This window comes from Zootermopsis nevadensis, unplaced genomic scaffold (assembly GCF_977971745.1).
Source record: "Zootermopsis nevadensis isolate Lab colony 2312 unplaced genomic scaffold, Znev_1.0 Znev_ptg000015l, whole genome shotgun sequence".
Classification (NCBI taxonomy): Eukaryota; Metazoa; Arthropoda; class Insecta; order Blattodea; family Termopsidae; genus Zootermopsis; species Zootermopsis nevadensis.
In genome coordinates, this window is record NW_028259147.1 from 4,353,155 (window position 1) to 4,376,191 (window position 23,037).

The 23,037-nt window shown below is 36.7% G+C and overlaps 3 protein-coding genes across 7 annotated transcripts in view; 1 reads left to right on the forward strand and 2 right to left on the reverse strand.

The window, feature by feature from the left end:
- The window catches only part of LOC110834644 (serine/threonine-protein kinase S6KL-like), a 218,756-nt gene extending 207,409 nt beyond the window's left edge, over positions 1 to 11,347 (reverse strand). For all 4 annotated transcript variants that reach the window (XM_022074058.2, XM_022074051.2, XM_022074033.2 and 1 more), the window contains exons 1-8: positions 11,106 to 11,347; positions 10,882 to 10,994; positions 10,610 to 10,736; positions 10,233 to 10,334; positions 9,511 to 9,634; positions 8,615 to 8,722; positions 7,675 to 7,833; positions 6,762 to 6,850 (exon numbers count right to left, since the gene is read on the reverse strand). In XM_022074058.2, coding sequence (XP_021929750.1) covers positions 6,762 to 6,850; positions 7,675 to 7,833; positions 8,615 to 8,722; positions 9,511 to 9,634; positions 10,233 to 10,334; positions 10,610 to 10,736; positions 10,882 to 10,994; positions 11,106 to 11,192 — 909 coding nt within the window. In that variant the 5' untranslated portion in view covers positions 11,193 to 11,347. The remainder of the gene's footprint in view (positions 1 to 6,761; positions 6,851 to 7,674; positions 7,834 to 8,614; positions 8,723 to 9,510; positions 9,635 to 10,232; positions 10,335 to 10,609; positions 10,737 to 10,881; positions 10,995 to 11,105) is intronic.
- Positions 11,348 to 11,469: 122 nt separating this feature from the next.
- levy (cytochrome c oxidase subunit 6A levy) lies at positions 11,470 to 13,249 on the forward strand. The gene is made up of 3 exons (XM_022074116.2): positions 11,470 to 11,627; positions 12,049 to 12,200; positions 12,978 to 13,249. The coding sequence occupies exons 1-3, from the start codon at positions 11,534 to 11,536 to the stop codon at positions 13,056 to 13,058; spliced, it is 327 nt and encodes a 108-aa protein (XP_021929808.1). The 5' UTR covers positions 11,470 to 11,533; the 3' UTR covers positions 13,059 to 13,249.
- Positions 13,250 to 14,312: 1,063 nt separating this feature from the next.
- On the reverse strand, positions 14,313 to 22,325 carry LOC110834669 (ketosamine-3-kinase). Of its 2 annotated transcripts, none has more exons than XM_022074089.2 (7): positions 22,172 to 22,325; positions 21,623 to 21,771; positions 20,196 to 20,567; positions 19,386 to 19,439; positions 18,737 to 18,878; positions 18,271 to 18,445; positions 14,313 to 17,539 (listed from the first exon to the last, which is right to left on the reverse strand). In XM_022074089.2, the coding sequence occupies exons 2-7, from the start codon at positions 21,761 to 21,763 to the stop codon at positions 17,476 to 17,478; spliced, it is 948 nt and encodes a 315-aa protein (XP_021929781.1). In that variant the 5' UTR covers positions 21,764 to 21,771; positions 22,172 to 22,325; the 3' UTR covers positions 14,313 to 17,475. The 2 variants fall into 2 exon arrangements, with proteins under 2 accessions (XP_021929781.1, XP_087205207.1); XM_087349081.1 differs by lacking the exon at positions 22,172 to 22,325 and adding an exon at positions 21,909 to 22,019.
- Positions 22,326 to 23,037: the final 712 nt, after the last annotated feature.

Sequence of the window (23,037 nt, forward strand, 5' to 3'; positions counted from 1 at the left end):
CGCTTCCTGTGACAATTACTCAAATGCAAAGCAGTTCTCTCGCGAAAGGTCAAGCTGGAAGACACAAGAACCACAAAATGAACCGAAAGGACACTCCCTCGAGTTAAAAATCACAGCGCCACTTCAAAGCCCTTGAACTTCGTCACATTTCTAAAGGATTCTGCAGCTATTGTCCTCAACGACGTTAATATGTACTTAGTTTGTTAAACATCTTCACTCGCTCTTGATTCAGCGACTGTTTTTTCCTCGTTATTTACAACGTTCCAAATAGTGCTAATGACAGTTCTCTGAATGCAAGTAGCAAATTGCTGGGCGGTCGTTCAGAGCGATCACGTTAGAGCAGCTCGGTTCAGCAAAGTGCAGCGACCTTCGCAAGTGGATGACCAAAAGAACGTTCCTGTCTCAACACAGGGTCATATAACACGCCGCGAAAAACGCGAGTCGCAAGATCGGAGACAAGAAAATACGTTTTAAAATCCATTTAATATTCTGGATGAATATGCCTCGCCATTAGAAAGTTAATCCCCGTTACTGTCAGATGTTCGACTTCTTTGGTTTCGATTTTGCCGATGTTGCCCGCCAAATATGCTGTTTCTTTTCAGAAAACAGAATGACATGGTAACTATACTGGCGAGGGCTGGAAACAAAAGATGGTATGTGATAAAAAGTCATCAGTGTCTGAATTTTGAAGTCTTGCACAGATGTTTGGAACATACTGTACGGACCTCAGAGCAGAGGTTCTCGACCTTTCCAGACTGAGGGTCAGATTCACACCTGGTTACAAAGTCGCTGGCAGCGAGGTTATAAATGAGGGCAATTTATTTAAACTTCACAGCAATTTATTACAAATGTAACTTCCGTACTGTTTATAAAAAGGTTCACATAGGCCAATCACTCATCGTTTTCTTCATCAAAATCAGTCATTATTTAAATATTTTACGCTCCTGCTTGAGTAACGTTCCAATATTACGTTTAATTTCTCTTTCTGAAATTCGCATGCATCAATCGAAGCGCTCATCAGTAAGACGCGTCCTAGTGGTTAATTTGACGTCATTCATTATGCTAAAGCCCAGTTGTTAAAAGCGTCATTTACAAAACGTGTTTTCTAAAACCAGAGCCATACTTTTCTCCATACAGCCTGACACAGTAGATGTACGCGGGCCGTACATAACACACAGGAGGGCCCCATGAGACCCGTAGGTTGAGGACCCCTGGTTTAGAGGGACTTACAGGCTTGTGTACTTCACCGGCTACCTTGTGAGCGCAATATTTGCAGCGGTCATTGGCTCTGTGAACCGCATTATTTGAATAACATAGTATAATACGCATAGAGACCGTGCCATAGCTCAGTCCCAGGCTTCTCATCGCGGAGGTCCAGGTTCGCGCCCAGGCACTGGGGCAGGTTATACTCCGGGTCATATGAGTTTTCCCCTAGCAGTAACATTCATTCGTGTATCATCTGGGGGATGGACAATGGACCCGTCAGAGACCGTACTTAAGGAGAGACAGTCTCATCCCACCGCAATAAAATAATTAAAAAAACGCACAAACTCTTTATTAACGCTCTCCAGCAAGCAAATATCAAGGGTAATTTGGTATGCCCTATAAAGTACGTCGTTGTTTTCGTGAGTCTCATGACTTCAAAACATCACCACAGCAAACAAAGCTTACCTTAACATTCTGTCCACGGCACGAAGGTGGTTACTTATTGCATTTAGTGACGTAGTTCATTACGTCATTATCAAAAAGTTAGTGTATTCTATCTTCAATGTATTTCCAATATGCATACGCCTGTGGGAATTTCAAACACAACTAGGTTTCCATCTGTGACCAGATGATTGAATTGTCTGTCGGTAAAGTTACACGCCCCATCTTCATACATCCGAAGAAATGTAAGACTTGAGGTTCTCACAGCGGTGAGTATGAAGATTTTTGTCTTCTGGGTTGTTGCGCTGTGTAGTCTGGTCGATGTTAACATCGACCAGACTACACAGCGCAATAACCCAGAAGACGGATATCTTCATCCGAAGAAATGTTTTACAAACACTCCATCTTTTTCAGTTTGAATCTTTACTAAGTTCAACTGACTTTTTAAGGAAAACATGGACAAATATTCGACGTGTGTGACACTTTTCTTGACGAACGGCGTGGATTATGTTCAAAAGACTCTGTGAAGCGTTCGGAAGCCTCTGGATTATCTTGAAGGACACGTGGCTTGTAAAGTGGCGGTTACAGGGTTCTCTTTTGACGAATAAGAGTAACGTCCAAGGAAGGGCGTTTATTAACCTTGTAAATTCTCTTTGTGTCCACGTGACTGAAGTGGACTTCTATTGGACCAACTCAGTAACGAGGAGTCCTTGAGAAGCCAACAGTTCGCTCAGCTAGTCAAGAAATTCCCCGCCTTTTATGGACCCACAGTTTCTCCACCCTCTTGTCACTTCATCCGTCTTAGCCGGACTCCAACAAAAGCTCCATAACCCTTTCTCCACGTTCTTTCGTTGGTTTATACTAAATTTTACAAGTGTCCTTTGCAACGTGAAGCAACAGAAATATAATAAACATTTGCCTTTTGGAAATAAGTTTAAAATGTGTCATACATTTGTTGTCTACCCTATACAATTAAAATTCTGAATACATAAACGATTCAAGAACAGCGTAGGTGTCCTTGAAAATGAATGAGTCAGACAAAAAACGCGTTAATTCTGTTTCTGCATTGGCTTTTGTGGGCAGATGCGTTGTAAACGGTCATTTCGAATTCGATAGACGAATTCGGTTAAACCTTGAGTCAGAGATGTTAACTTGCTGGCAGAAATCCGAGTCAATCCGTGCCATGGCACGTGTAGGAAATCATAAAATTCTAAGAAAAACTGTCTAGAGCAGTTCTTAAATTACAGAGTTGCTACTCGCGTTATCAGCAGATTAAAACTGGCCACAAACTATGGTTATCTGATACATTTTTTTAGGAGAATACTTGAACATAATGAGAAGACAAGGGTGAAGAAGACGACGTAGGGAGTTCTCTTCAGATGTTATAACAGCGCAGAAAGGAGGTAAAGCTGTCCCACTATACGCCATGTCGGCGCTTGGGAGGAGAGACGGTATAGCTCCTACTCATTCTTATCCTCGGCACTAGATGGGGGTGAGTGGTCAGCGTCACATCCCGGCCGCGCGTTACCCCCGAGAAAGGACCCCGGTACCCATTGGATAGGAGGCTGGGTGGACCAGAGGCTACAAGAAAAATCCTCTGGGGAAAAGGGGTACACAGTATAATTGACGGAAACAAAAACACGCTTTAGAATTTTTTAATAAAAAACTCAAGGACCGAGATCGCTCGAGTACCTAAGCGTAGATGAGTGTGTTCTCATGAAATGTACAGTAGCCAAAGTAAATCAGGAGGGAGTAAATGTGGCCCTAGACTTCTAGGAGGATGAACACTCATGCCGTATGCAACGTAATTGACACTGGTGACCGATTCGCATTCGTCCTGACAGCTTTCGCAATAAGGCGCAGTGTACATTGCTACTGAAGAGCGGACGTCAGTGCTACATATTGGTATTCTGGACGTTTCGTCCCGGAGTGACGTAAGTTTCAGATCGCTGACAGTGAATCGAATGACAGCGTCATTTGCAAGCACAAACAGGGATTAACGATGAAACCATGGACCTCTTCCGACAATCCAACCAGAACTCGTATCGTTTAACACTGTGGTAACTATATATACCACCTACTATAAGTCAACACTTCTGTATTTTTCTCCGGGTGTATTTTTGGGTTAAGAATGATTCTCAGAGTAAACAGCGATTATTTCCCTAAATTATTTATCTTCGCCACAACATCCACCCAGCCTCATACACAATGCGTACCGGGGTTCTTTCCTCGAAGGCAAAGCGGCCGGGGCGTGAAGCCGACCACTCACTTCTTTTCGCACCAGCATACGCTGTTATACATATTTTAAATAAATTATAACTCTGAAATGAACAGAGTTGCTGATATGATACGAAGCATGTCATATTGGAGTAAACCTCAAGTTTGGTTTTACAATTTACATTTTATTTTAGCGTTATGGAATCTTTAAATCGAGATCAAATTGTGGTTCATTCTGTATCATGTCCTCTAATCGCCCAGCAATATCAAGGCTGATGTTTGTCAGAGATCTACGACCCTATTAATAAGATTCGTAACAACTTCTGATTCTTTCAAAGTCGAGGTACATGAGAACCAGGTCGGTCTCGAATCCTCTCCGTAGCCTTGGTTACATAAACTAAGACACAAGCGTTAACTTATAATTTCGACGGCGTAGCGAGAGACAGCACTTGAATCAGCAAGCACCAAACGGAAGCCGACAGGAATGTGTGTAAGGGTACTAATTGACAGTAATGCCTCACAATGGAGTTACACCGGACGTTGCTATGACAATCATCCGTCATTCTCGTAGCCCAGTCTTACTCAATCCATCCATTCAAATAATCTACACAATGGTTAAGATCCATCTGCCCATCACCCAAACGGCGTGTCAAAGATGAAAATTGTAAATAAAAATATTTCTTCTGAAGAGACAAACCCCAGGAAAATTGTAGATTCCTGCTTCGGAAAATTATGCACAGATGCTTACTACTTCCATCATCAGGGCCAATTTCTGCGACACTGCTAAATCCCATCAGAGTTACCACGAACCTTAGAATCAATCATTTTATCCCACATGTGAACGTTTTATTAACCTAAGGCCAAACGATACACGGGTACCCTATCAATTCTAGCAGTTTGAAGCAGATAACCAAGAGTTTCTAAGCCATTAAATTCCGGATGGACTGAAAACCTAAGACAGTCAGCCCTGGAGCAGATGCAGTTAACTGCGCATGTGGATATGGACCAACTTTTCCCTTTAAAATACCACAAGTACCCGATGAAAAGATAAATCCAAAGATCAGTACAAACTCGAAAACAAATCTGCAGACGTAAGACTAGAAAGATTAAAACCAACGCAAGGATATGACACAAGCTCGTGTATCGGAATAAATTAATGAAAATCATTCAAAACGTCAAGCAACCAATTTTGCTTATTATTTTGATTATACACAAGAATTACTGAACAATCATTTCAATTTCGAAGCGTGTACGTCACAAGTACCAGGCGAAGGTCAATGTAACTTAGCACAAAAGAAAACATGAAAGAAATTCTGCATAATACTGATACCATCTATTGGTTGCAACTAATACTACAAGGAACTATAACCGATAAAACAGACGTCTGTAATTACCGTCTGACACTTCGAACAAGGGAAATAGTAGTGAACATAAAATACGCACACCAATATTCCCTGCTCAAATGCAATATAATTTTATAGCACACACACAATATATATCCATATGACGTTCTAGGGCTGTGGTTCTCAAATTATGTATGGATCATGAAGGGCATTCTGGTAGGTCACGAAGGTTACCAAAAGCAGATAATTTTTCACAAATAAACATAAATAGATAGACATGGCTGCATGTGAAAGTAAAAAACAATACTGTTTTGAAAACTGGATCAGTAATTGAGGTTAGCTGTTTCAAATGGACCCAACTGAGTAGGTGCCCCTCTTTCATACACCTGAGGATGACAGATCCAGTTTTCCAACTTTTTTTCACCCCAGAACACCAAATGATGGACAAAGTCCAAAAACTCAGTGATCAAGAATTTAATACATTATTGTCAGAACCCTTTAGAATCGACGAACCTGAATGTTAAATTCACAAAAGTGGAATTCTGATTTGAAAGAATTATATCTGGCTCTTTCCACAAAAATGACTTTTAAATTTGCATCAGGTACTTGACAAGGCAGACATGCCTAAATATTGCTATGGTATTTGTACTGTGCACAACAAAAAGTATATAAATGGTGTAGATGGTTATTTATATTTGACATGGACATTTTTCATTCCCAGATATTCAAATGTGGCCTCCCAGTTTAAACACTTCCCCACTTAAGGTTACAAACAAGCTGAGTACAGATATATCTGGCAAAAGAACATAATTTTTGCGATTTTTTGTAAGTACGCTACATTTATGCTCTCTAACATAACCTCAAAATTTTGTCTGAAGAACTGACATTTTCTTATGCTTGGGGTCACAAGGATTTGAAGAATATCAATAATGCGGTCAGTCATAGATGAAAAAAGGCTGAGAACCACTACTTTTTATAAACTCATCATTAATTCATGATCCATTCATCTGTCCGTAATCACCTACATGCGGACATTCCTGCTTCACGGTCAACTTGACCTTCTCCTCTCTTAACGAACATGTGAATCACTTTCAGACAACTAAACCCTCGTGGCATAACATTTCATTAGCGCTAACACTTCTTGAACTTTGCTCAACTATTCCACTACTGTTCAACATTTAATTCTGAATATGCAGTGCTAATGGTCACTGAAATGTCTGATAGAATTAAACAAGCAAAATGGCTCACGCCCCACAATCAAAAAATGAATTAAAAACACCAGCCGCAAAGGTGGAAGATCATTTACATTATGTTGTGGACTGTGCTCTTTGGTTCAGAAAGAGATTAATTTATTGTAAATAACCAATGTCCTTCCTGAATCATACAAAGGCATATTCACAATATATTTCTTACTTATCTGTTGTTGTTTCCGAGGTTTTAATCACTTCGAAACGGCTTTTAAAATTTAAAATCAGAGTCTGGAGAGGGACTATTAAACACTACACTTCTGAGAACTAAGAGAAAATATGCAATGGTCTGTTTCTATGATCCTACCTGCCCGGAGAGCATACAGCAGGCCACCACCCCGAGAGACCACCAATCCACTGCATGTCCATATGGCTCCATGCTCACCACCTCTGGTGCTACACAGAAAGAATTTATCTCATAAGCAAAAGCCATATAAACGGAATCAACACTTTCAGTGCTTAGTTTAGCTGAGGAAAAAGAAATCTTCTTTGATAAGTCTGCCTGCATTGTAACTTACAATTCCAAGCAATAAAAAAACCCAAGATATTGTTGGCTTTAATTATCAAGAAATAGTAGACTATACTTCCAAAAGTTGTGTCGTCGTGTTGTCGTGGTAGTGGGGCTTGAGTACCTCAGTGACCCCAAGAGCTACTGGTAGGACCTCCCTAGCCAGAATGGTGGAGGGGGAGAGGTCAGACTAAGACAGGTACCCTGGTCCTACAGGTTGGGGGTTGGTCGCAAGGCTAACAACCTTGCACCGTAAAAAGGAAGACGTTTCGAAACCTCGATCAAAGACGGACCTAACAGAAGGACCGAAGTGAAGAGGAGAATTGAGGAGGCCATGGGAATACGGACCGGAGAGACATAGAAGAAAAAGATGTTATTGAAATGTTAGAATATACATCAGATTTACTAAACAATGACAAATTTTCCAGCTCCTGTAAAGGGGTGTGCTGCATGCGCCTGTTGAAACCTCTGCTTTATGGTGCTGTAAGTTGATCAGTTTTTAAATTACACAAGTAAAATTTACAGGCAGAGTAGATGAAAGTCCAGGTTATTAACATGGTTACTCATTGAATATAAATTCTGTTTAAACTCATGGTAAAACTATAGAAGCCATAAAAACATACAAATTCATGTGAAAACTGTTGAGATGACATAGATAAAACCTGGAATTAGCAAACAATACATAATATGATCTTTTAATCATGTTACTTACCCATGTACTGTCTGGTACCACATATTGTCGTGGTTCGAGATCCATATTTTATCCACTTCGCTAATCCAAAATCTATCAACTGAGCATGACCTTCATCATCAAGGAGAATGTTCTCCAGTTTGATGTCCCGATAGATAACACCAGCATTGTGTAAAAAGTCTGAAAACCAAAATTTAACATTCACACCGCAATGTACAGTGGGGAAAAGAAACCAAAACATATATGGAATATAACCTATAAAACAAGGTACTTGTGGGTTATCGGGACACATCGCTTTAAAAATAGGTTAGGTTAGGTTAATGTGTGGGGATAAATGACATATACTTGAAAGTTGTTATATTTTATTTCAATAAATGACAAATTATTATATTTTATTTGGATACGCAGGTCCAGATATTCGACTCTCCCGTTTTGTGTCCCGATAACCAACAAGTACCAAAAATAGTTTGTAGTAGTCTGTGATTACGATATCACAACACTGGAGATAAGGCAAAAAAATTATATTTTTCAATATCTGGGATGTGAAATATGTAACAACAATAAAACTTAAAAATTAAATTACAAAGAACATTTTTAAACACTTCAAAATATTATCATTTGGTCAAAACTCTAGCACTAAATCAAGATGCAGGAAACGGCCTTCAATATTTGCATTACATCAGCTGAAATGTAGCAAAAATAAGGTTAAATTTAGGTTAACAAACTTCATATGGCCTACATACACTGCTTGCTAATAGAGGTCCAAATAAGGAATCATAAGGGTTCCTTGGTAACATAAAAATTAGGCAGAAAGAATAATTTATAAATTTAAAATAATAATTTAAAAATCAACAGACTTAAATTATTTAAATATACTACTAAGTTCTAATTACACAGGATTTGTAACATGCCGCAGGAAATGAAGTGCTAACGTTTACCAATATAAGCCAAACCGGCCTACCTAAAGCAAGGGAAATCTCGGCAACATAGATCCGCACCAGTTCCTCAGGCAAAATTCCATAACTCTGGCAAAGTTCAAGTAATTCTCCACCAGATACAAACTCACTCACTGCAACAAGACATTGGTGGTGTTAAGAATGAGTGTATCTCCCCCAATATTGTCAGGGTGATTAAGTCGAGAAGAATGAGATGGGCGGGGCATGTAGCGTGCATGGATGGGACAAGAGGTGTGCACCGGGTATTGGTCAGGAAGCCTGAGGGGAAGAGACCGCTGGGGAGACCTAGACGTAGATGGGAGGATAATCTCAGGCAGGATCTATGGGAGATAGGAGTTGAAGGAAACTGGATTTTGTTGGCCCAGGACAGGGTCCAGTGGAGGGCTTTGGTTAATTCGGTGATGAACCTTCGGGTTCAGTAAGCCATCTAGTTAGTTAGTAAAGAATGAGTGTATTGTTACACCTTTCTTGTCAGCAATGTAGATACATACAGCAACTGTTTGGACCCAAGAAAGTAAATAGACCAATTCACATGTGTTTGAAAGAAACTTAAAAATTTGCAAAGGTAAAAGTTTTTCTGAAATACTTATAAGAACCATTTCTAACATAGGAATTCCTTTATTATCACCGCTTTTAAACATCACTTTCCTATTGTTGTGCAACAAAGGGAAAACCTGTCCTGTTGTGAAAAATGTGATAGACAGACCCAGAAGGTGTTCTTTGCACATACTGGAGCATGAAGAACACTTAAAGACTATTAACAATCTTGCTAGCAACAAGCATGTCATTACCAAAATACTGAACAAGATCATACGTACCGCTTATGTTTCCTCATTTGCGTACAGTTCTGTAAATTCAGTGATCAAATGCTTTGGATCTATATAACACATTTAAAACTTACCTATGAACAACTGTTTCCTGTTCTGCCAGAAGAACGGACAGTTTACTATGAATGGGTTGTGTCCACACATGGACTGAATTCCCACTTCATCCTTCACCTGTTGCACTGCATTCTCTGAAATTATCTGGAAAAAACACCATCCTAATAGAGATTTGAAGTTTTCATGGTGTTTAATGTGCTGATTGCGATCATTTGGGTTATAACACAATGTAGTCTTGTAAGTGGATACTGACATTTCATAGTAACCTATCACCTCTACCTTCAGTGTGAACACAGTTCGCTGAAACACTGATAACAACATAAGAAAGTATGTGGTACACTAATCCAGAAGACCACAATTCAAAAACATGATTCTCTTTGTTAACCAATATTCAAAATGTGGAAAATAAGAAAAATTTTCATCTCTACACATGTGCACTTATTACACAATTTTTAGTCTACTTTGCTTCCTCGAGATAAAAAGTAAATTTACATGATAACTGGGATGTTTGTGTATCCCTGCCTTTCAGCTGTGGAAGAACTAAATGATTTTCACTAAATGTAGTATGAATGTTATTCTACTGGAGACTATATCAACCACATATATTTTTTTAATTTCCCACAATGACCAATAAGAACATGGAAGATGCATGAACTTGCGAGGAAAAGATAGAAATTACAGACATTTGGTAAAACAGCCAAACAGGATTTTACATTCTTAAATGTAAAGAGATAGCAAGTACCTGAGACTTGGATAGAATTTTTAATGCATATATCTCATTTGTGTCCTTCTTTACAACTTTGTACACTTTTCCAAAGGCCCCTCTTGATATTGTACTAATCACCTGAAAACAAACATTAAATGATTAAATTAGTTGTAGTGGCATTTAGATCAAACAAATATGCAGATCATTATGAATGATCAACTGTAAACAACATAAAGGAAGGAGGTAATAAATTTTAAGGAAAGATTCAAGCGCTTACTAAAATGACTGACAAAAACCATAAAGAACTTCTGTCAGGCTCTAGACAAAGACATGACGCCAGAAACTCCTTATGTCTCACAGTTTCTTAAGAGTTACATAAGACCGAAGAGCTTCAAATAATATAAAGTACGCACCTGAAAATCTCTTTCTGTTATGTCACCTTTAATTTTAAATTCAGGCAAAAAGACGGCTTCAACATAAGACACTGGCCAGGCTGTTTTAGCAGCCTCCAGAGGGTCACTGAGAGTTGTTTGACGCCACCTATAAACAAATTCAAAATGTTTATTCTTCACTTTAAAAATAATTTTATTTCACCATAATTTATACAAATCTTTTTTTCTGAATTAGTTCAATCAGTTCGTTTCTATTTGTTACCAAACTATAGGCAACATAAATTTGACCTCACCTCCGTCTTGACACCCTGGACCATGGCCTTGAAACACTGCATGTTGACTGGTAACTAACAGCACTTGCAAATGATCTTCCACTCAGATCACTGGTAAAATTTGACAAACTAATCTGAAATCAGATTCACAGTATTAGACAGGTACAATTATCTCTCTAGGCATAGGGAACATCCCAATAGTTGAACGCTCCTTGTTCCCTCTTAACCTACTTTCGTATTCTCACCTGACTGGTGTATGGCTGCCGTATTCCGACATTTCTTAAATGTTTGGTAGTTGTTCCAGATGCATGCTTTCTGCTTGAATTTCCCATTAAATATGCACACTAATTGTATGCAGTGACATTAGTCCTGGCTTAAAAGTTCGAACGTCTCTTCATAATGCATCAAATTATAATTCCCACCAACAGTTTTTTGTTTCAACAGCTGATATCACGGTACTTCGTATTCAAACGTAATTCTACTAACTTGCAAAAAAGCTAATCTTTAAAAAGTTCTAGTTAAACAGGTTTATTTAAATGGTAATGCTACCTGGAATTTCATTCTTTCAGTTACCACTTTACAGAACACTGCTAATATTCCTGTGACTATTCTGGTTGGTATCCGGTTCCCCTCCTTCCTATCTAATTTGGTCAATCGAAGGATAACCAGGAAAATGGCTGGCGCTGTTGGAAATTCTCTTCTACATCGAATTATTTCTGCTGTTCCTGCACGGGCTATTCATGGCCCATCAGCTGGAGAGCATTCAGGTTTTTGTTCATTGATAACGATTAATTTATTTTAGTTTCATAAGCACTGTCATCATTTTAACCGTCGTTATCATGAAATAGTATTTCTTACAAATTTTATCACGTATCTAACATTAATTGAATATTACTGCCCCCCCCCATTACGAAAAAATGTGGGTTTTTTAAATTTTTGGGTGGTTATTTGAATATGATAATTGTTGCAAGACATATGAAGGATCACATCCCAGTTTTCAAGTGATGAGAAATTTATAATGCAGTTAACCCAGGGACCTTATCTCCAGAAGAAAATAGTACTATAGGCACATACCTGTCTTATGTGACACTGCTTTAAGTACCATGAAGATGCAATAAATATATCAGGTGATAAAGATTATCTGCTAGTTGAGAGTATCTTACCAGGTGGTTTTTTGCTGTCTATTAGGTGGGTACAAGCTGTGGAAGAATCTTTCCTTTTTTGTTGCCTTGCCAGCGGTGGGACTCTGCATGGTGCATGCTTATCTCAAGCACCAAGAAGAACATCACCATGAACGACCAGAGTTTATTCCATATGAACATCTACGGATAAGAAATAAGGTCTCTCTTATTGAATAGAAGCTCACCAGTTTGCTGTAGTGTCTAAAATTTTTCTTGATGATGCCTAGAAATTTTTTAATATTATTCTGATGGTTTTGTATCTTTGCATATTATTGTTTAACATTTTCAAATTTGTGCCATGTAGTTCTGATTTCCATAGTGTGACAGCTTCAGCATTTGCAATTACATTTATGTGACTGTTCTTTCCATTTCTGATAAAAATATATATATACACACATATTTCTTTGGTGGGTCCTCGATTTTGGAGATGGCTTCTAAACATACAGGAAATTGGTCCTGGCCTGAGCATGGATCTCACATATATACTTGTACTGAAATCTACTCTGCTATAGGCATAGCTGCATGTCTGTGAAACTCACAAGTGTGACTGTGCATATTTTAGGTGAAGGTCCAGTGCTATTGATCATATAGCTTTAAAAAATTGTGTGTGATTGTCCAGTGTTTGAAATGTATTCTGTTTTATTGAAGTTCTTTTCCACATACCTGTAAATAAAAGAAATATTTCTACTATGAATACATCTGAGGTTAGGTTTCAATTTTCATTACATTAAGAGTTTTGGTTTATTATTCGTGATCATCATACTGCAAGAATAATTCAGTAGATGCTGAATTTTAAAGTTAAATTTCTAATCCCTGTTTTGTTAAATTCAATAAAATGTTTCAGTAAAAACCAGTGTATCAAACCATGTTTTGCTACTGAATGGCTTATAATCAAGGATTTTAATTTCTGAATGGATTTTATATTCACTTTTGCAGAGATTCCCTTGGGGTGATGGCAACCATTCACTGTTCCACAACCCACATGTAAATGCTTTGCCTGATGGATATGAAGAGTAGCCAAAAAGGTTTTGTGCCAGTGCAGATATCAGAAGAATTTAGTGTTGTGCATCAGCTTGTACAAGCAAAACTTAGCTTTGACAGTACAGACTTGTGCACTGCATTAGTATGTGTATGTATTTTCATTATTCCAATGTTACATGTGTAATGGTTGCTGTAGATATGAATAAACAAAACGTATCTTTCATGTGTTTCAAGTCTTTAATATATTCATCCCTTATTTCTCTACCATATCCCTTTCTCCTATATTCTGTTCCTATTGTTTTGAACTTAGAAAAGCAAAGAAAAATATCAGCTGTGCTAGGTACTATGCTATTTTAGGTTTTTGTCACCTCTATTAGAAATACTTATAAAAGACTTGATAATAGCAGCAATTGGAAAGCAGAACATTTTGCCATCCAGCACCATCACTGAGAAATTACGTGCTTCTGTGCAATGAAATGTGTCAAAGTAAGCAAACACACCTATAGTTTCATGCAAAATTTCTAATTATTATTACCTGTCTAAGTAAATTAATAGATATATAATTGACCATGGACAGGTTCAACAGAACCACCCTCATATTATAATAATCCAACTCTCTAATAATTGCTTCCAATTTTGAAGCAATATTTCTTGAAAGATTATAAGGACCAATGGCTGGCTCATATGAATACAATAACAAAGCTTCAAGTTCAATAAAAGGTGAGGAATTAATTGACTAGCTAAGCAAGAATCAACTTCTCAAGGATTCTGTTCCATGTAGTTGTTCTGCAGACAAAAAGTTTTAGTTTCATAGCTTAGAACTGTAACTAGGATGTAAACTTATTGTAATTTGGTTATTACCCAAAGTTACAGAACATTCTGATACCTACTGATACAAAGCCCAAGTCCACAATGCATGCTTCAGGACCTGTACCAATCTGTGAATTCAAATGGCTGAGAAACCCTGATCGAAAATCTTATTCATCCATCATCTAAACTGGTTAAGCTTCAACCATCAAAATTGGAACACCTAACTTTTGTCAGAGTTCACTGACAGAGAGTGTCACCTAATCATAGTACCACTTTCAAGAGGAGTGGAAGCATATTTTTAAATTTAATGTTACAATTGGACTGGCTGGCCAGGTTAGAAAAACGTATGTATGATGACGAATCTCAAATCACAAAATATGATTTTAATGTTCCTAGCTTTATTCTTTTCTTTGACTGAAAAATAAGAATGGATATTTCACTACAGGATTAATGACAAAGTTTAAAAATATAACCACTTCATAACTTTCCAGAAATTTAATAAAATCATGGACTGAAAACAAGATTGTCTAAATATTGTACTATGATAAAATGCATCACAGTAAAACATCAATGTTTAAAATAATCAGTCAGTTATGTTGTACTCATGATAAGTACGCTTACATAGCTATAAGACTTAAAAAAACATTTTTTTAATGTTAACAAGTAAAGATTTATAGAAAGTAAACTGTAACAAAAATATACTACAGATTCTAGGTAAGCATGTAGTGTCATGACAGAATTTGGCATGTATGTTTTGTAGAAGGTTCAAGCACTGATGAAGCAACAATCAAAACTAAACTCACTAACAACTCTTAATTTTTCACAGTTAGGCAGAATAGATCTATGAGGTTCTTTAACTTCTAAGCTTTCTAAGCTACCCCTACTTTCCTTCACTTCAGGCAGGAACTAGTAATGCCTTACATCAAACATTTATAAAACTGGTTATACACATGCATGTACAGACAGCTACACATCCACCATGGTGAGCAAATTAACACTGGATCTTTGAAAAAGATTATGCCAATAATTAAAACTTGATATTTCATAAAATAACTAACATACAACAGTAACATTTACTAAAACTTAAAAGCTGTCCTGCTACATACTACTGAGGAACTTGGAGGGCGAGAGGAGATATAGCTCCTACTATTTATGCAGAAATGTAACATAGTAACAGTTTGTTGGAAAAGGAAATGTATTCCAGTTTCAAGATTAATGTCATTAACTTGTGGAAAGAAAACGTTCAACCAAACAACAAATGACTTACATTTATTCTAAATAATTTGTAAGCTCTGAAGAGTTTATTTAGACAAAAAAGTAATTTCCGTCAGTCAATCACTTCATGAAATACACACCCTTAGAAATATGGATATTCTTTTTCAGTGATCCAGTAGAATATAGGCGGCACATCTTGCCAAAACAGAACCTTGTAGTAAACACGAATGTGTATGTCAATTACTCTTCAGCTGCAGTTGACTCACTCCACAAAACCCTTCCTTGGAAAATCACAATATATATGCCACCCCTTTCAAATTATATTTCAAAATTTCTCCTACATGCATCCCCTTCTTATATTCCATTCCAGGAAACAACTCAATTATGATGCTGGACCAATCAGCAAGCTCCCCACAAAACTGTGATCATCATACTATGAATTATTAAGGATTATGCTTAATTAATTACCTGAAGCAAATTGTTTTCTGGACATTATCTATCGTCCAAGATTAAATAAAATCAATAAACACGACAACATTTTAGGAGATGGAAGATCAATTTGCTTCAAGAACACACCACTGTCACAAACTTTCAGACTTAAGTTAATTAATTACCTATTTAAAAATCATCTAGGTATAGAAAACAAATAGTAACTGCTATACCACTCATTTAATGAGCTTCCCTTAAAATAATACTGGCACACAAATGTCACATAAAACTGGGAACATCTGTTAAAGCAACTAAACTAAAAATCCTTTTGTCAAAAACATTAATTAATGGAATTTTAATTTCTCAAAATTATGCAATATTAACTTAAGACAGTTACAGTTTATAGATTGCAGAGTATATTATAATACATAGCTGGACTGTTATAGACCAGCTGTGTGAATATAAACACTCTGCATAGATTTGCAGATCATTTCAAATACACACAGCAAACAAGAAATATGACTATACACTATATCATACACTAATAAGATTTCATTAAGCTGGGTGCTAAATCAGAGAGGAAAGCTCATCTGAAACTAATTTTTTTAAATGTTTACAAATGGTTCAATGAAATGAAACAGACAAATACAAGTTACAAATGTAAAAGGAACATTGTGTGCAGGCCAGAAATAAAAATGCAGTCATTGTTTTGACAGAATGGCAGAAACGTCTAATTCACTGGACATCAGATGGGACATAAGGGATGAGGAAATCACAATGCAGTAGTAACAGGGAATTGATAAAGCAATGGATGGAATGAATTTGAAATATGAGACTGGAATGAAGGACAGTTATGAGGTATCAGAAAGGGAAACCTATGGAAATGAAAAAATGAGATGATCTGTAACTGACATCATATAAAATAATATTTACTGAATTTGCACACAGTTTACTGAACTGTTCTCATTTAGCACTGTGTATTTTTGGTGCACTGGGGATACTGTCATAACAGTAAGCACCGAATAGAACTCTATTTTACCCTACGTATATTTTCAGTTGATGATGGACACAGCTGATATGCCAGACTTCTATCATTTACCTAGTTTGGTGTAGCACAGGTATGTGCTGAAGTAGTATGTTCAAGAAAACCAGTGATACTGTTTGGTTAAAAAAAGTCACTTCACATTGAAACAGAATTCAGTTCTGTACTTCTCATGCAAGTGCCTTACAACAACACTACTACGAACACCTCCCAATATGGTGGCAATATTTCTCACTATAGTGCCTCACTGATAACAACACAAGCTGACCGCATCAATAGCTAGCTTAGTTGTCTGGTGGACAGAGTCCATACATATATATGTATGTACATTACCACACATATACATCTCACCAACACATATAGGTGAGAAGACAACATTCTTTACTAAAACTAAACACAGTATCGCAATAGGACTGTTTCCTAGGAAGTTACAATTCCCAATGACGACACTACTGGACGATACTATTCTAGAACTAAATCTGTTCTAAGTTAGATGTATCATTTATCACTCATAAATTATAGCTGCAACATCTAATCTCTCTACTCAATATCATATTTTCAATAAAAGAAAAATATCACTATTAACAATAGCTACAAAATTAGATAACAGTCACATTTAGAAGACATCACAATGTATACATCAGCTAACCTCTCTCTGGTATATGAACCAGTTTCCTAAATACATATCTGCAAGAAACTTTAACAATAAATTGCTTTTAACCAGCCTGTAATGGCTGATACAGAAGTGTTTCAACTACAAATAACTAGCAAGTAAAGGGAAAGAAGTAGTTTATACCATAGCAGATAACTAGCACCAGCTATCTAAAGAGGGAATGTGGCCATTAATACATACAACTGTCTGCAACTTATCACATTCACTGTGCTGCTGTAAATCCAGAAATCTAACATAACAAATATAACAACACTCATAATCAGTAGTGGCAGTATTTAGCAGATTCATTTGACCAAATGTTTCATTATTGAGATACTGGATCCTCTGTAGCCTGTTCCAAAATGATTCCTGCAACCAAGTAAGAGGGACAATTTATAACAATGTGATAGTAAATTTTATTGGAAGACAACGAAAAATCGTAAGTTTACCCCAGAATAAGAGATTAATGAGACCAAAGACAAACAAAACTGGAAAAACGAAAATACACAAAGCATTACGTTTCAGTAAGTAAATCCTTTGCAGCTATAAGCGTGAATCAGAAGAGACTTGAATTGAAGGTTCTGAGAAACATGACAGGAAAGTGAGAATAAGGAATGGACTGGATAAAATATTCCAGTGGACTGGCAGCATTATGCAGACGGACTAAAGTAGAATACCAAGTTCAAAAAACCCGAGAATGATGCGTTGTTGCACTTTCAAAACTGTCTAATATGTCGACAATTGTCACCTACTGCTTCTATGGCGAAGGTATGTCACAACATTCGTCTGGACCAACTAAGGAAACTTACAGAAACCCTAATCAGAATAGCTGATTTCTGACACTTCTCAATGCATCAGTGATGTTCAAGTTATTAATCACAGTCACATGGAAAGTCTTTTGTATTTCCCTCCAAAAATAATGGACTTACCAACTCTTGCAGAATTAATTAAAGATTATATGATGCATCTGTCTTCAGCTAATGAAGAGTATGAAGGCAAGGCCATTGCAATTACATGTCTTATATACATTCTTCAAGGAAAATTTATAAGAGAACTAAGTTCATCCAAAAGTGGTTCACCATACAAAGATAAATACTTACCAATGATTTAAGTAGTGAAAAAGTTGATAGAGCTTATGCCTGGCTTCAAATCCTGGAGCTTTAGGAATCAGATTATGATACGCTTGGTAAAATGTACTATTAAAACCTCCAAACATTCCAGCAATGGCCAATTCAAATTCATGGTGTCCATAAAATGATGCTGGGTCAAAAACAACTAGAAAAGAGAAAATAACAACACTTAGAAGCTCAACTTGTTTCATTAAGTTCACAGTCTTCAAAGATATTTTACAGCTTTGAGTTTTATACTGGGAATGGAACACATCAAACGTGGATAGTGGAAAAAATTAAAACATATACACCAATGGGGTTGGGGGGGAGAGAGAGAAAGAAAAGAAAAGACAATGCTCTAAAAGGATTAAAGAACTCTGTTTTGCAACAACTTGGCCCATTACAGGGAAGAATGATGATGATTCATTGTCATATTGGACTATGCAAAGAATCTTACCTGGCCCTGTTGTTGATTCTGCCACATTTCCACCCCAAAGATCTCCATGTAACAGTGATGGTTCTATAGTCATATCCTTAAAGAAGTTTGGAATTTTGTGCTGAAGCCTGGACCAGAGTTCTCTTGATTCTTTATCACCATACTGAAAGAAATTCATGTCCCGTAGTACACCAATGCTCAGAAAATTGGTAACAAGTATTAGAAGCATTTTTCACTAATGAGTTGCATTTTATAGTGAAAAACATAAGTTTAATAACAAATACAATTTCTATATAAATTCATCCCTGTAATTAACATTTCTGAACATGTATTATGTTAAGTGCAAAAAAGTTAATACATTGTGGGGTGACCATGTGTTTTTTCATCAGCCTGTACGTTTCCTACCTGAAACTACTCAACAGACTTCAATTTAATTTGGTGCTTGAGGTCTATACTAAAAGCAGACTGGGGAATTTAACTTCTTGAAATTTTATCAAATATAACCCATGCATCATATGATGGTCAAACTTCATTCTTTTTATCAAGTGCAATATGTGTACAGGAAACTGATAAATTACATACAATCTCTCCAATATCTACAGCATTTACAGTATTTTAAAGTTTTACAGTAGGATGTACTCATTACTTAATGAGTAACATCATTACTTACATCTTTCTCAATCAATTTCAACTGGTGTTCAAGCCTTTGTCTTGCATAGAATGTCTGCAAATAAAAGAAACTAATTCATTACAAAATCAAAATATATGACAAAATTGAGACCAGATGCACTTTATTTCCCTCAGGCCAATTATTTGGTGTATAACTCCAGTGCCAGAGGATAATATTAAAATGGATATTAGGGAAATGGGGTAGATTGGAGTCATCTAGATCAGGCAGAGACTAATGACAGGCTTTTATGAACACAGCGACAAACCTTTGGGTTCCTTAAAAGACATGGAATTTCTTGACTAGCTATGCAACTATCAGTTTCTGAAGAAAGAATCTGCTCCTTCAAATGTGTGATTTAGATTGCAGTTTCTTTAAATATGATCAACACCACAAATGTTTGCTTCCACGATGTTTGCTGGCTAATAGTTAAGAAGTACAGCAGAAGCCCCAAAATGCAAACACGAACATTAAGAAAGAAAAAGTGTCAGTACTTTGCAAAATAGCTAAACTGAATTTTCACATACTGCAAGTTAAATAACATTTAAGGTTTATCAAATAATGAAGTGGAAAGGATATGGAATGAAGTGGTCACAGACTATTTTAAGGTACTATTTGTGCACTTGTGTGTAATAAATAAGGAAACACACATGTTTCTGTAGTCAGTTTTCTGATACCTCCTGACAACAAAATAAGAGTGCATTACACTTAATTTAAGCACAGGTGCTCAACACTATACCATAATGCATTCAGACTCAAACATATTAACTATATCAGATTACAGTTTCCAGATTTAAGAACACACATGCTTACTGGCCAGTCATCACAGAATGTGTTGTCCTGAGGCAGATAGCCACAGCAAGTTGTAGTGTGAAATCCAAACTGGTTCACATACAGTAGCCTGTCTTCATCTTCATTGTCATTTTCTGTTCCCTGACCCCCGACATAGCTCTCCTGTTCTTTCTGTTTCTTTCCAAGTTCTGCATTGTGCAGGTGCATTCTGGCCAACTCCTCCCCGAGCTGACGGGAGTAGCGAGTCAGACCCTTCAGGTCTAGGTACTCCAACACTAGAACAGCTCCACCCTCTGGGTTGTCTAATACATGAAGTGGCTTTGGAACATGCACTGTCTGTGTTGCAGCAATAGCTTTCAAAGAGTCACTTTCACCATCAAACATCTCCCGTGCCTAAAACAGACATGCGTCTCGAATTGCATATAAGTAAATTATTTGACTATCATACTAATACATTCACAGACTGACAATTTAACTAACACTCTCACTTCTCATTGACTAAATAACTGACTTTTTGAGTGACTAATCACTGGCAAAGAGTAGTTTATTCATAATAAGGGGTTCTAACTTCTGTATATTACAGTTAATATTACTGGATTTCTGGACTTTGTCCATCACCTGATATTCTGAAAAGAACACAAAGTTTTCAGAATCTGGATCTGTTTCTGTGTTCCCTACCTGCCCAAATTTTTTCACTATAACCTATGAGAAAAACCATGTCAAAGAACTGATTGTTGCAATATGGACAGTAAACATTAAGACATGCAGAATTTTTTAGTGTCTTGCAATAACCTAACCAGAGTGAAAATTAGTGCATCCATTTACCTAGTATGACATACTGTAATTTTCATTAAATTACAAAATACCCTAATCAGGCAGCCCAGCAATAACCCATACCTACATATACAGTATTAATTTTCTAATATATCTGGCATACACTGCACAATATGAGAGGACTCCTGGACGTAACACTCCACGCAATAGTTAAAACAATCATTATGACTTAAGAGTTTGATGGTGAAATAACAATTGGTTAACAAGATGATGCTTGCAGAAGATTCTATCTTAAGTCACTCTATCAAAGATAAATATATGCTCAAATGTTAGTACTTATACTTTTAATATCTTAGTTGTTAGACAACACTCATGTATTGTATTGTAATCAATAGTCTTCCTACAGTATTGAAATTACGGATGGCTTGATATAGCTGAAACATGTTCAGTAATAATTAAATATTTGACTACAAATCCTTTAACAATTTGTCGTAACATGATGCAACAGCTTTAATTAATTGAATTATAGACATCTTCACAAAATACTCATCAATTCACCAGCATCACCATAAATTCTTTAAAATAATCTTGCCACATCAAGACACATTGAACATCCCTAAGTTTGTGTATGGGCAGTATGTATTAAAACAAAATATTTCATGAATATAATTAACCTGTGGCTTCTTGTTGTACTTCACAAAGACAGTCCCTGTGTCAATGAGATATGCCTCTCCTTCATTTATACATCCGCCACCACCTTTCCCAGTTCTCTTCAGTGTGACTGTCCCTAATGCTTCTTTCAGAATTTCATCCATCCTGGTTTCTGGAACAAAAATATTACTGCTGCTACTAAAAATGGGCAGATTATACAACTATTAGGGAGGTCATCATCCACATGTCACAATTTTTTCTTCACGACAAGACAAATATAAATTCAAATGGAACAAGTTTCTGCTTCACTTGAGAATCCTGTTTCCAGTTCATGCATTTCCTCCAACAAGAACGCTATCTTCGTATGATAGGAACATCGCACAACGTGCAATCAGACAATTACTTTCAGCATATTAACACACAGTGTATAACTAAGCCTAGCAATGACAGCTCCAAACGTACGGGATCAGTAAAAGCAAAGTTTGAAATACTTTCGAACAGACTACTCTTCGGTTTTATTTATTCATGAAACATTTATCTCGCTCCAAAATAGGATAAATAAAACGACTTACTATTAGTATTCTATCGACATATCTTCTTCTCTTTTGACGATTCCTACCTAAAACACACAAATAAAAAGCAAAAAGGTTATACGACAACCATTCTCTATAACTTCTTCTTCTTTTTCTGCCCATAGATCTCAAGCAGAGACCGCAGTTGACTTCCATGACCAGGGGTTATCGACACACAGTCAATATACATATTTATAATATTGCAGGCTTCTGTTTAATGAAAAATTGTTACCATTTAAATTAAATATTTACAGTAAGTGAATTAATAAAAATAACAAGCCAACAAATTTCTGGGAGAAAATTACTGAGGAATATATGAACCTATTTGGAATAGTTGGGTTGTAGTATTTTTCATAAATTGCTGTGAAGTTAACGTAAAATCTTCATACTCACCGCTGTGAAAACCTCAAATCTTACATAACCAAAAAGACTTTACACCTCGTGACCTGCTAGACGATTGTGAAAGAAAGAATGCGGCGCAGGTCTTTAGAACGTTGATAACCCGTGTGATTCTTTTTCTTAATTTAAACTTCTCTATCTAAAACGTAATAAATTACTCATATCCCTGTTCCTCTCCCGTCTTAACCTCTTTGATTTGATTATTCTAATACTGGTAACATTTGTTGAAGAGTACCACCCATACTGGGTTTTGCCTGGACTGATGGGAAAACTTTGAATAGTTGTGTTTATTATAGTTCCGGCCAAGATTTAAACCTATAATTGTCCAAACATAACTTGCTTTGTTTATTGGGAATAAGCAACACATTGTAAATACTATGCATGAAAATATAGTGTAAAGGAAAATTGTGAAAGAAGGGTTGTAGTGGGAATGTGTTAGGATGGTAGCTCAGTTGGGTAAAGAAATA